General features: G+C 53.7%; 2 protein-coding genes across 4 annotated transcripts in view; one reads left to right on the forward strand and one right to left on the reverse strand.

Moving 5' to 3' along the window:
- The window catches only part of EFCC1 (EF-hand and coiled-coil domain containing 1), a 44,622-nt gene extending 32,216 nt beyond the window's left edge, over positions 1-12,406 (reverse strand). For 2 of the 3 annotated variants that reach the window (XM_017885028.1, XM_017885027.1), the window contains exons 1-2: positions 11,399-12,403; positions 9,622-9,905 (exon numbers count right to left, since the gene is read on the reverse strand). In XM_017885028.1, the coding sequence (XP_017740517.1) occupies positions 9,622-9,905; positions 11,399-12,094 (980 nt within the window). In that variant the 5' untranslated portion in view covers positions 12,095-12,403. Of the gene's footprint in view, positions 1-9,621; positions 9,906-11,398 lie in introns of all 3 variants that reach the window. The other variant, XM_017885029.1, reaches the window with a different exon arrangement.
- A 552-nt stretch (positions 12,407-12,958) lies between these two features.
- CFAP92 (cilia and flagella associated protein 92 (putative)) overlaps positions 12,959-13,390 on the forward strand; it is an 86,944-nt gene continuing 86,512 nt past the window's right edge. Inside the window, exon 1 of the mRNA XM_017885024.1 lies at positions 12,959-13,053. The gene's annotated coding sequence lies outside the window, so the exon portion shown is untranslated. The remainder of the gene's footprint in view (positions 13,054-13,390) is intronic.

Consider the following 13,390-nt stretch of genomic DNA (forward strand, 5'->3'; position numbering starts at 1 on the left):
AAAAAAAAAAAAAAAAAAAAAAAAGCCCAACGCCTGGCTTGGAGGCCCAATGCCCACTCTTCCACCTTCTCTTTGCCTGGTGCTGAGCTGTAGCCTTTACATTACTTGAATTTTCACTTCTAAGGAGAAATTCATGAGGTGGACGTTTGCTGTTTCTGTCTAACCTGCACCCTTTTCTGTCTCCTAGTAACAGCACCAACCTTCCTTTTGGGAGTTGTCCCACCTCTATGGCCACCCAACTCTTGGCCCACTTCAGGGTTGAGTGTGTGCCCTGGTCCGGGCCAACAGGACTATCCTAGTAGCCTGGTCCTGGTCTCGGCCTAGAGGTGGCGCTGTGACCCAGGTTGGGCCAATCCATGTTCTTTCCTAGGACTTTATCTACAGGTGCTGGGAAGCAGAATGTTGGGTCACAGAATTTGAAAAGTTATGAATCTGGGGTCCCTGCAGCCATGTTCCCAGCTATGTGGAGCAGGAGTGAGTAGAACCAGGCAGGGACAAGCAGAGATCCAGGTGGATGGAGAGTGCTGGAGGCACGGGGGTCGAAAGCCCATCCGAGAAGTGTGCAGCAAACGCAGGCACACCCCACAGGTGGGAATGCATCCCACAGGCCAGGGCCAGCTGACAATGACATTTAAGGAGGGCTTATTATGTGCCAGGCATCATTTTAAATGCTTTCTATTATCTCATTGGATTCTTACCCTGTGAGGTAGGTACTAAAATTAACCTGTTCTCCAGATGAGAAAACTGAGGTACAAGCAAGTTGAGTTGCAGTTTCCCCAGAAGCATCAAGACACCAAAGAAAATGTGCAACATACATAGGTTAGCAGATGAGGCAGGTCATGGCCAAGGGTGACTGGTCTGGCACTTCAGCCCACCCCATGTTCTTTGTGGCTGCCTCAGGCCTGAAAAGGCTGAAGCTTATTTCCAACCCACCTGTGGGAAGTAGCAGAAAGAGCCACAAACTCGTGGACTGAATCCAGCCTGGCTGTGCCCCTGATTTACTAGGTGAGCCTGGGCAGATTACCATCCCTCTCTAGGCACGTTCCTTCTCTGAAGGATGCATTTACTGCACATATTAGCTTGTGCAGTCAAGGTCCCTCTCTCTGGGAGGGGTGCAAAGCCTCAGGCTGGAGAGAGGGTGTATCTCTGAGCTGTGAGACTAAAGTGTGGGCCCAGGCTCTGTCCTCCGAGAAGTGCAGCTAGGGGAATGCATTTGAATGAGGGCAGGTTTCTCTGGGGACACCACTGATTGGCCACCTCGACAGATAGCCCACGGTTCCTCCTCCTCTGCCTCCTTGCTCTCCAAAGCCTGCCCCTTTGTGATCCTGCCCTGGACAGGCCTTGCTTTTCTGGATAGACAAGAATGAGTTTCTTTCATTCATTCTTTCTTTTTTTTTTTTTTTTTTTTTGAGATGGAGTCTTGCTGTGTCATCCAGGCTGGAGTACAGTGGCACAATCTTTGGCTCACTACAACCTCCACCTTCTGGGTTCAAGCAATTCTCCCACCTCAGCTTCCTGAGTAGCTGGGATTATAGGTGCGTGCCAGGAGGCCTGGCTAATTTTTGTATTTTTAGTAGAGACGGGGTTTCACCATGTTGGCCAGGCTAGTCTTGAACTCTTGACCTCAGATGATCCGCCCACTTCGGCCTCCCAAAGTGCTGGGATTACAGGTATGAGCCACTGTGCCCAGCCCAATAAGTTCCAATATTTATTAAGCCTTTCATTATTCTGGGTACTTTCAACACATCAGCACGCTGAATCTTCAAATACTCCATGAAGTGGGGATTATAATCATTACTATTCTCATCTCATTTTACAGATGAGCTGAGGCTCACAGAGGTGAGAATGGCTTGCCGCAGGTCACATTCCCAGAGCTCTACCACCATGCTGCCTCCCCCATCACACTGGACGTTTATGCCAAGACAGAATCCCATACCCACTTTACGGCCGAGGAAACTGAGACTCACAGAAGTGAAGGGAACAGCTCCAGCTCCTACCACACATGTGGAGGAGCTGGGAATCAAAGCCAGATTGGGCTTGGCCTTCTGAGCCTGGGCCCCCACTCACTGAGCCCCCTGTGCATCCTGAGGGCCTGGGACATGCAGTGGGTGCCCGAGTGGGTCTGCCTCTTTGTGAGCCTGAGTATTGTTCCTGGAGGAGGAAAGGCCTCTTTTCTCACCAAGGCCACCCACACACCCACCTCCAAGGACGACAGAATCCGAGGCCTCCCAGCTCCAGATGGTGCCCCATGCCCCCTCTGCTCGCCCCCCACCCATCCGCCTCCCTCCCGCCCCGGACCCGCTGACTTTGGCCCACCCAGGTCAGGCCAGGCAGCAGCAATAGGGCAGAAGAAAGGAGGCAGCCCTCAGATGGCCTCACCTTTGTGTCCCCTCCATGGTGGCCAGCCAATTGCCGTCCCTCCTCCCTCCCTCCCCACCCCTTTCTTCCATCCCAGCCTTTTCATCCTCCCCCGACAACAAAGCCAGAGGCCAGGCCGCCAGGCCTCTCCTCCTTCTTCCAGCTGAGCTGAGCTGGCTCTCTGCCTTTTCTGTCTTTTTGAGTGCCAGCCCCTGCCCGGTGGTGCTGGCCCTAGGCTGTCTGCCCTGCCCAGGTGTCCTGAAGGCCCTATCAGGGCCTTCAGAGCAGGGTAAGCGGCCAGACCAGGCAACTGGCTGAGACACGGGCGGTTTCAAAAGGACAAGATGTCACAAATCCACCAGAGACCTTCTACTGAGGACTCAAGGGGGACCCCTCAAGGCAGGACAAGGCCACTGGACTACTTAGGGGTCTCCTTGTGCTGAAGTCCTAGACGTTATGCCCTTTCTTCCACTTTTGAGGACAGCATCCACTCCCATGCCCGCTGGCCCATTCCTGTGTCCACACACATCTTACTATGTGCCAAGGCTGGACTGGGTGCTAGGCCACAGAAGTGCCAAACCCTTATGCTCCCTCTGGAGGGCTCCCAGCTATGGACAGAACCTGGGGATAACAATCTTCTTCTGTCCACCCTCCCCAGTGAGTCCTAAAATCACCTGGGCACAGGTTGGCGAGGGCATAGAGTCCCCCCGAAACCACCCCTAAAGCACCCAGCAGTCAGGAAAAGCTGACCTCCAGACAAGCCTGCTCTGTGTCTAACCAGGTTTCCTCCCAGGACCTTTAGAGTTCAGAATCTTGAGCTGCCACAGGTGGGCTATTCTACCCAGACAAGAAAAGGATTGGTCTGCAAGCTCCAGAGAGGGGCAAGGGGGTGTGTTCCTTGAATGTGTCTGGGATACAGTGTCCCTTGTTTCTCCTGGGAGGATCTCATTTCCAGAGTTCAATGGGCCTTGCTCTCACTCCAGTGGTGGGTATGTGACTAAGGTTTGGCCAGTCGGAGCATCAAATTGTCCTGGCCCCTGTGATGAATTCAGGATGAACATGTTTCCAAGTTGGCTGAATGAGGCCCATTTCCAGGACTTCAGTGGGATGGTTCGGATAACAGACGGTCTTTCTACTGGACTGAGCTTTGGGGATGTTAGCCTGGCACCCCAAGGGCTACTGGGGGAGAGAACTTGCCAGAGAGTAAAGCAGAGCTTCAGCATATCCTGGTAATACTACGTGAGTACCTGAATTCAGCCATGTCTGAAGCTGGACATGCCTATACTTTTCAGTTCTAAGAACTAACTTCTTTTTCACCTAGGTCAGTTTGCATTAGGCTTTCTGGCACTCACCCAGGAGACCTGGATGATAGAAAGGAAGAAAAGAAAGAGAAAACAGAGGAGAGAAGAAAGGTGGAAAGTGGTTTCGGTGGAGAGTGCCACTGAAACACCTTGGTTGGGCAGGGATTGAATGACATTTTATGAATGGTGATGTCAGATTTTCCATAGGAAGCTGTTTGCATTACTGCAACAGAATCCCCCCCTCCAATAATCAGTAATGTCTACTATGCATAAAAATTTGTGTGGGGATGGACTATTTTGTGGGATTTGAAGGATTAAGGAGCTGAGTTTCTCACCTCAGACGAGGTCGTGTTTGAACAGAGACCAGCTGCGGGGAAGCAGGATCAGAGGCTGATGTGGCTGTGAGGAGACCAGAAGCCTCTTGGGAGGGCTGCATGCCTCAGCAGGCAGGGGCTGGGCCAGGGAGTGCCTGAGTCTTCCCCAGCTCTAGGAGGCCTGAAGATGCCTTTTGACACCTGGGGGGCTTCTATTTCACCTGCAACTCCTACAACTCTGAAAGCAGCAGCAGCTTCTTTGTGGCCCCTCAGCACATGGCACACCTGTGCCCTAACATGTCTACTGCCATTTCTGTGTCCCCAAGGATTCTGGCATGAGGATTGGTCTACAGAAGTTGCTTAGAAAACACTGTTGAATGAATTAAATAAATATCTCCAATTGCTTATGTATTTACTGTCCATCCTCTTAGGCTGCTGGTCAAGATGGTGGATTGAGGTGCTATGGGAAGCCCCTCTTCCATCTACGAATATGCTGAAATGCTGGATAAAATAGAACTATTTAAAAGAATATAGAGCCAAAGTCAAAATCAAGAAGAGGAGATCTCCAGCTTGTGTGGAAAGCAGGAGATAGAGCTGAAACACCTATGGAGGGATTAGGGACAGGAGACCTTGCGTAATGAGTTACAGAAGGAGACTCCCTGCATGAGGCCAGGGGCCAGCAAGGGCCGTCTTATCCATAAACAAAGATGAAAAGTATTCCACCTATTGGCCTTGGGGTTTTGTTCCCAGGTATGGGACTCAATCTCTCACTACCTGTGTAGCTAGGAAACTCCAAGCTAAGAATCACAAGTAAAAACTGGTCTAGAATCAGGGCCTAGTGGAGGCAAATGGAGAACTGCTCTGAAGGGAACTCTACAACCGGTTCTATGTGTGACTCTCAAGGATCATGGCCCTGCCAAAGACGGGTTCACAGCCCAAATTGACAGTGCCTGCCAAGAATGCCTCATGATGACAAAGACAGCAGGTGTAAAACATCTCAGGAAGCTCAGATATTACAGCAATCCAAAAGAGACGTAAAATTAGTATGGTTGAATGCTACAGAGATAAAGGATTAGACAGAACCCACAACACAAGGACTGATAAGGATGAAAAAAAAAAGTATAGGTCTGAAAAAGAACTCAATAGAAGCCCTAACATGAACAACAGAGTCATCGAGATCCCATTTTAGGAAAGTGGCAGAGTTTGACTCAAAGTTAGGAAACTCAACGCAGTCTGAATTCAGCTGAGTTCAGGTATGTGACTTTAGTAAAACCACTCCCAACTCCAAGGGTCTATTTCCTCATTTGAAACATATGATATAATACCAACCTTAGAGGGAAGATGAGAAGATCAGAGTGAGTCGGTATCTGTGAAAGTGCTTTGAACACTGGGAGATGCTGGAAAAGTGTGAGTTGGGTCATTTATTCTAACCAAATGGCTTCAAGCTGTCATTCTCAGGGGGAGTTCAGTCATTGCTCTGTTTTCCCCCAAAGACACATCTGCAGAGCACCTGGAGACATTCCAGAGTGATGTCACTTAAGAGGGTGTAATGGGGCTCTGCTGTTGGGGCATGGGGCCCTTTTCTCCCTGTAATTCCTCTAGACTGCAGCCCCCTAGGCCAACGGCAGAGGAGGGGGTTGATTCAGCGCAATAGTGAGGGACATATGAGTTTCTGGCACTTGAAAAGCAAAAGCAGGCAGGGTGCACTGGCTCACGCCTGTAATCCCAGCACTTTGGGGGGCTGAGGTGGGGGAATCACAAGGTCAGCAGTTTGAGACCAGCCTGGCCAACATGGTGAAACCCCACTTCTATTAAAAATACAAAAATTAGCCAGAGGCAAAAGAATGGCTTGAACCTGGGAGGTGGAGGTTGCAATGAGTCGAGATTGTGCCACTGCACTCCAGCCTGGGTGACAGGTGAGACTCCATCTAAAAAAAAAAAAAAAAAAAAAAAAAAAAAAAAAGAAAGAAAGAAAGAAAGAAAAGCAAAAGCAGAGGTGAATTGTAGCCTACAGTCCCTCCCCAGCCAGTAAAATGTCTGGCCGATGTTTCTGGGGTAGGAGAATCCAGGGGGACTTGTGCATATTACCAAACCCAACTCAAGCTTGTGGCTTGGGGCCATCAGGCTGGGCTGTGAGTCCTGCCCTTGCCACTAAGTTGCTGTGCCACACTGGACAGCTGCTTCCTCCCTGGTCTTGGTTTTCTCATCTGTGAAACACTGACAATAACACTTTTCTTTTGGACTAGTTCAGAGGCCCCATGAGCTCACATGAAAAAGTGCCTGGTACACAGCTGATGCTCAATAAATGCCCATGGCTATTCTGTCTCCTCTCCTTTCCCTTCTTCTCAGAGTGAGAGCTTTGGGGCAGGTCAGTCCACAAACCAGCAAACTCTGACCATAGAAAATGGGCAGAGGTGGTCAACCTCCTGGGCAAGGTAGGGTTGAAAGCATATTTCTAGAGGGGCAGAGAAATGAGTGACACAGTCATCTGCCTAATCACTCTGTGCCCTTCATATAGTGTCACTCGCTCTCTGGTCCTCAATCTCCTCATCACTAGGTGTTTCCTTCAAAGCCTCTGCAATAGCTGCTCCTCCTTCTTCCTTACTAACAGAATCCACTTTCGGCTGGGCGCAGTGGTTCACGCCTATAATCCCAGCACTTTGGGAGGCCAAGGCGGGTGGATCACCTGAGGTCAGGAGTTTGAGACCAGCCTGGCCAACATGGTGAAACCCCGTCTCTACTAAAAATACAAAAATTAACCAGGCGTGGTTGCATATGTCTGTAATCCCAGCTATGGGGAGGCTGTGGCAGGAGAATCTTTTCAACCTGGGAGACAGAGATTGCAGTGAGCCAAGACTGCGCCATTGCGAAAAAGCCTGGGTGACAGAGCAAGACTCTGTCTCAAAAAACAAACGAGACTTCGCGCGGTGGCTCAAGCCTGTAATCCCAGCACTTTGGGAGGCCGAGACGGGCGGATCACGAGGTCAGGAGATCGAGACCATCCTGGCTAATACGGTGAAACCCTGTCTCTACTTAAAATACAAAAAACTAGCCGGGCGTGGTGGCGGGCGCCTGTAGTCCCAGCTACTCGGGAGGCTGAGGCAGGAGAATGGCGTAAACCCGGGAGGCGGAGCTTGCAGTGAGCTGAGATCCGGCCACTGCACTCCAGCCTGGGTGACAGCGCGAGACTCCGTCTCAAAAAAAAAAAAAAAAAAAAAAAAAAAAAAAAAAACAACAAAATAGAACCCCAGTTTTGTTTGAGACTGACTAACAGGACCAGCCCTTCCAGGTTTCTTCTTATGCCCAATCAGCAGATGCAAAGTCTGGAGGCACAGCAGCCATCGTGTAACTGTGAATCAAAGCACACAGGCAGTGGGGGAAAAGTGCTTTGACTTTTCTGCTTTGTGGCTGTGTGGCCTTGGGTACGTTACTTAACTTCTCAGCGCCTCATTTCTCACAATGTGTAAACTGGGGATAAAATGCCTACCTTGAACAATCTTATGGGGACTAAATGGTGCATTGGCTATGAATCCACTTTTTCTATTGTAAAGGGCTATGCCAATGTTTGTAGTCACTTGTAGCATTCTGCTATAGAGGACTAGTTGTGACTTTAGAAATAAACAAAGAAGAGCCCCTTTATTTCTCCTCTTGGATAAAGTTCCAAGGCTGGATGTGGGCCTCAAGCCAACCAGCCCTGCTCTTTAGCCATCAGCTATGCAAACAGGAAGTAGCTCTCCAAACACTGCACGCTGCAGGAGGCTGGCCCAGAGTCTGCCTCTTTGGAGGCCTCCCTCTAGCCCCATGCCTTCCCATCTCCCAGCTGTGAGCTCCTCAGATGTCCAGTAGGTTCAAGGCCATCCCTTCTGGCTGCCCCACCCCCAGCCTGGGCCAGACCACCTTCCTCTCAGGACCAGGATGGCAGGAGCCCCTCACTGGGCTCTGCACTGTCTCCTGCTCTCCCTGTCTGCCCATCTCTTTGTCACACTGTAGCCAGGGTAACTTTTTATTGAAATGTAAATCTGCTTCTGTCACCTCCTTGCTTAAAACTTTCTCATGGTTTCATGTTCTTTCCCTTAAGGGAAAAAATTGAAGTCCTTGCTGCCACCTTCCAGGCCCTAAATGGGCCTACCTCCAGCTCTACCCCTCCAGCCACTCTGGCTTCCTTTTAGTTTTTGAATGGTGCTAAGGCCCCTTCTGCCCTAGGGCTTTGCCCGTACTGTTCCCATTTTCTAGAATGTTCTCTCTTCTCCTCTTTCCATCTGGCCCAGTAATATCCTACCCTCAAGTGTCACTTCTTTGGGGGCAGGCTGATGAGTGTCCCCCACATCCTGCCTGCTGCCACACATCTGTTCCTGTGAAGGTCTTATCTGCTCACAGGTGGCTGCTCAGGGCAGGGAATTCAGTCTGTCCTAGTCACATGGTCACATCCCTGATGCCTGGGATGGCCCCTGGCACACAGAAAGTGCTCAGCAAATGCGTAGTCAGGCCAGCCGGCAGGCAGGGGTGCCTTGTGATTTGAAAGGGAGAGAGGCTGTGTCTACCAAGCATCTACCATGTGCCAGGCAGGACCCCATGGCCTCTTAACAGTCACTCCCGCAGGCAGGGACCCCAATCTGTGTTCTACCCAAGAGGAAGCAGGGTCTTCGAGGGGTGGTGACTTGCCCACACTCACACATCTGCCAAAAGTCCTGCCAAGATTTGAATCTGGGTCCCAAGTCCAGCTTCCTGCCCTGGTGGAGCTAGCACAGGCAGTCATTATACACCTGTTTCCTCATCTACAGAGTGGAAACACAGCAGTACCCACCTCACAGGGCAGCTGTGAGGCTTAAATGAGTTAAGCCACATAAAGTACTTAGCTCAAGGCCTGGCACACAGCAAGTGCTTAGTAACTGTAAGCTATTATCATTATGATCGAATTCAGGAACAAATAAGAATAAGCACATTCAACTGCAATCTATGATAAACAAATAGAGGGTGTTTGTGGGTGAACAGAAGGATGGATGGAGGGCTGGCTGGGTGGGTGGGTGGCGGGAAGGATGGATGATGGATGCATGGGTGGGTGGGGATGGATGATGGATGGGTGGGGGGATGNGATGAATGATAGGTAGGTAGTTGGACAGCATGGATGGATGGATGGATGGATGGATGGATGGATGGATGGATGGTTGGATGATGGATGGGTGGGGGGATGGGTGGGTGGGTGAGTGGATGGATGGATGAATAGATGGATGATGGGTAGGTGGATAGATGGATGGATGGGTGGGTCGGTGAGTGGATGGGTGGATGGATGAATGGGTGAGTGGATGAATGGGTGAGTGGATGGATAGGTGGGTGGGGTGGGTGAGTGGATGGACAAATGGATGGACAAATGGATGGACAAATGGATGGATGGATGGATGGGTGAGTGGGGTGGGTGAGTGGATGGACAGATGGATGGATGAATGGATGGGTGGGCAGATGGATGCAGAGCAAGCAATGGAGTAGACTTATGACTTAAGAAATGGATAACTGACAAAGGAATGAAAGAACACATGAATAAACGCATGGAGAAACTGGGGAGCGCATGGGAGGGGGTTTGCACACCCTAAGTCTGGGAAAATGGGAGCCGAATTGGGGCACTTGGGCCCAGGGCCCGCGCCCCTGCTCACCTGTAGCGTTGCAGCTCCGCCTCCAGCCGCCGCACCCAGCGCTGCAAGCCGGGCACCTGTCGCGCCAGCGCCTCCAGCTCTCGCACGCGGTGCAGGCTGCGCAGCACCACCTGCCGGGCCTCCTCCGCTCGCCGCCGCACCTCGGCTTGGCCACGGCGCAGCCGCCCAGCGCGGGCCTCCGCCGCAGCCAGGGCGCCCTGCGCCTGCCGCAGTTCCCGCACCGCAGCCTCCGGTCCGCCGCGCTCCATCTCGTGGGTGCTCGCCTGGCTCTTCCAGAGCCCGACCTGCGGGGACAGGGCAGCAGGGGCAGGGGGTAAGTGCCCCAGCCACATGCACCAGACGAACGCCCGCCACGACGGCGGTCCCCATTCCTCCGACCCAGAAGCGCGTGAGCACGTTTATGGCGCCGCCTGCTTCCGGGTGCCAGGCCCTTAGGTCCCGTGTGTCCAACCTCGTTTAACCCTTGCCACATCCCTAGGGAGGCGGGAGCTCTAATGATTCCTCCTCTCCCCCCACCACCCTCCAGCATTTTTTTACTGATGAAGGAAACAGACACGACGACAGTATTCTGTTCCCTCTGTGGTACCAATGATTCTTCAACCTCGCACCTCTTCTCGGTCTACTCCTGTGTTGGCGGCGTTCAGCCTGCCGGGTGGCAGTTCCTGATCTCCTAGACTCCCCCCAGTGGCACTTCCAGCCCTCTCCGTGCCTGCTCACTAGAGGCTCCTTGAGGGTGGTTTCTGTCTGTCTTTCCTGGTGTGTTCCCAGAGCCTAAAACAAACCTGGCACATAGTAGGTGCTCAATAAATACCCGAGCATGAGCGATGCCGGAAGACCTTTCAGGCGCATCCCATGGCTCCCCGTACATTACTTGGGATTCCACATCAGGGGAGTACTTTCCCGCCTCCACCCTGGCTTCCATGCACACCAACACTGAAAACCACACCTTGCCACTTCCCTGCACTCTGCAGTGTCCTGAGCTAAAGCGGGGTCATATAACGTCATTTTCTTCCTGGCCTGTTGTCGCCTGGGGTAGGGGCTGTTCCTTTCCTCCTCTGACCCCTGCGGCCCAGTACTGCCCTTGGCGCACGGCTGGCACAGTGCTTAAGTGTTTGTCGACGGCTCCCAGATGCTAAGGCTGGGTCCCCATCTCACCCCATGGTTTCTTCTCAATAGCCCAGAGCGGGTCTGATTCCCGCAGGCACTTGGTGGCCCGTGAGTGCCTGATCCATAGTGTGAGCCACCCTGTCTATTTCTCACTTGTCTCTGTTTCTCCCGCAGGGAGCCTCGTAAGTCTTTGCTGATTGACAGAAAGAGCTGTCAGTCTACTCCAGGAGGCAGGGAGATCCTTAAAGGTGAGGTCAGGGCCTTCTTCACACTTCTGTCTCCTAAACCTCCCAGAAGCCTGGCAGGAAGGAGAGAGAAAGATGCTTGTTGAAAGGGAATGTGTGAGACTACCCAGACAGGTGCAATTCCTGGGTTAGAAGGGGCAAGACGCGATGATGCGGGGGTGGAGCAGAAAAGTGGGGTATGGTTGTCTAAATGTGACTGGGGTTTTCAGGAGTGGAATAGATGGTAAGAATAAGGTTGGGGACTGGAGTGGAATGGGGAGGAACAGGGACAGGATGCAAGTGGGCTGAGGCGGGGTGGGATGGTGTAGGGCTGCCCTCTGTCTACCCTTCCTCTGCCTCTGTCCCGTCGGGCTCTGCAGCCAGCCAGCTTTTAGTTCGAGCCCTCTCCCGGGCGTTACCACCCTCCCTCCGCGGCCAGCGCCCACCTGCAGTGCTAGGCAGCGCGCATCACTGCTCTGCAGGGCAGCGCGCAGGTCCTCCACCAACTCGCGCAAGCTGCTATTCTCCTCCTCCAGCCGCGCAACGCGCTCGCAGTCAGGACCGCTGTCGGGGCCAGGCGCGCAGGGCGGGCGGCGGCGGCGGCGCGGACGGCGCAGGCGGATCTGCGTCTCGATGTGCTCGCTGAGAGCGCCGCGGGGCAGCCGGGGCCCCGCACGGGTGCCGAAGTAGCCGCAGAGGCGCGCGTGGAACTGACGGAAGGTGAGCTCCGGCGGCTCGGCGCGCAGCGCCAGGCGCGCCTCTTCGTCGGTGTCTGAGTCCCCGTCCGTGGCCAACTCAGGGGCCGCGTCCCCGGTGGTCACAGCTCTGGAGTTCGCGTCTCCGGCTACCTCCCCGGTCGCGATGGCCCCCTCCGCGCGCAGCCCCAGCACAGCGCAGAGGGCGCGGAAGTCGGCGCGGGGCAGGCGGCCGGCGCCGCGGCAGTCCAGGTGGTGGAAGACTTCCTGCAGGTACTGGTCCAGGCCGGTGGCCAGCACCACGATCTCGTTCTCCACGCCGCGGTCCAGCCCGTAGTGGTGCGCCAGGGCGCTCAGCAGCCACTGCGTGCGCCGCGCAGGTCGCCGGTACGGGTCACCTCCCGCGCCCTCCATGCCGGCCTCCGCGCCCACGCTGCCCGGCTCCATCGCTGCGCCGCGCGCCTCGCTGCTCCGGTCCCTTCGCCCCGCCACTTCCAGGGGCGGTCCCAGAGATTCTTGAAAGGAGGGGCTTAGCGGTCGCGATCTAGTTGGAGCGGCGCCGGGGACCGTGTCCAGCAGCTGCCCTGGCCTCACAGGGCGTCTGGTTTACCCCAGTTGCATTGGAGGGGCCTGGAGTAGGAGGTCCAGGAGCCCCCGGGACCCCCGCAGCGCCACTAGTGCCCGGTCGGCGTCCGAGTCTGGCTTCTCCGCGTGACTCCCGCGCTCTCCTCTCCTCACTCCCGCCCCGTTCCTGGCGTCTGCGCTTTTCCTCCCACTCCCGGCCGTCCACTCTCAACTCCCTCCTCCCTTCGCTCCGCCCGCCTGGCGCGGAGAGTTCGCCCCGAGACCTGGGCCAGGGGTTGGCGCGGGATCCGAAGCCCAGGAGGGCCTTGGGGGTGGCGGCCTCGTCCGGTTGCTGGGTATGTGCCCCCACACCGAAGCGTCACTCTTCCCCCTCTTCCCGGAAGGCCTTTCGAGGGTTGCCTGGCAAGGCTGCTCTCGCCGCCCTGTAGCTGTAGGTGCGGAAAAGCCTCCCCTCCGCTTAAATTCAGCTACCAGGTTTCCGAACCCACTTCTTGTGCCACCATAGACCTTTCAAAAAGCCCCAAGTAGTAACTGGGAAAGAGAGGGAAACAGGCTTGGAGAGGCAAGGGGTCTAGGTTAGGGGCACCCCGCTGGTCAGAAGCTGATCTGTGCTAACTGCTCTGTCCCGATCCCTGTTGGGGGTGGGGATAGGAATCTCAGGAAAGTGGTATCTCCTGGCCCTGCCACCTTTGTGCCTGAGGATGCTGACTTGGCAATGGGATCCGAGTTCCATCTCTGAGCTGGGGTTAGGTTAACAGGTTGATGATTGGCTGATGTTTTAGAACACATTTCTGGAAGATGAAGAAAAACCTGCTTCTCTGGTGAGTGCTGGACTGTGTTCGCTTTCTTTTTCACGAGAGGCGTGCAGTGATATTGTGATATTGTTCACCTGTTACCTGCACGGGGAACGGTTATCCAGCCACAGTATCCAGCCACGCTGGAGCAAGAGGCAGACTCTTCAGCTGTTCCTAGCTATAACAGAGACGGAATCTTGCCTTGTGGATAACTCCGTGAGTTTAAATGTAAAATCTTGCCGTTTGAAAAGCGATAGCATTCTGTCTCCTCTGCCACAGTATCCCAGAATCAGCACTTTGTCCATTTGGCAAATTCGTACTTGTTCTTTTTTTTTTTTTTTTTTTTTTTTTTTTTTTTTTTTTT

This window comes from Rhinopithecus bieti, unplaced genomic scaffold (assembly GCF_001698545.2).
Source record: "Rhinopithecus bieti isolate Rb0 unplaced genomic scaffold, ASM169854v2 scaffold_13262, whole genome shotgun sequence".
In the NCBI taxonomy this organism is placed as follows: Eukaryota; Metazoa; Chordata; class Mammalia; order Primates; family Cercopithecidae; genus Rhinopithecus; species Rhinopithecus bieti.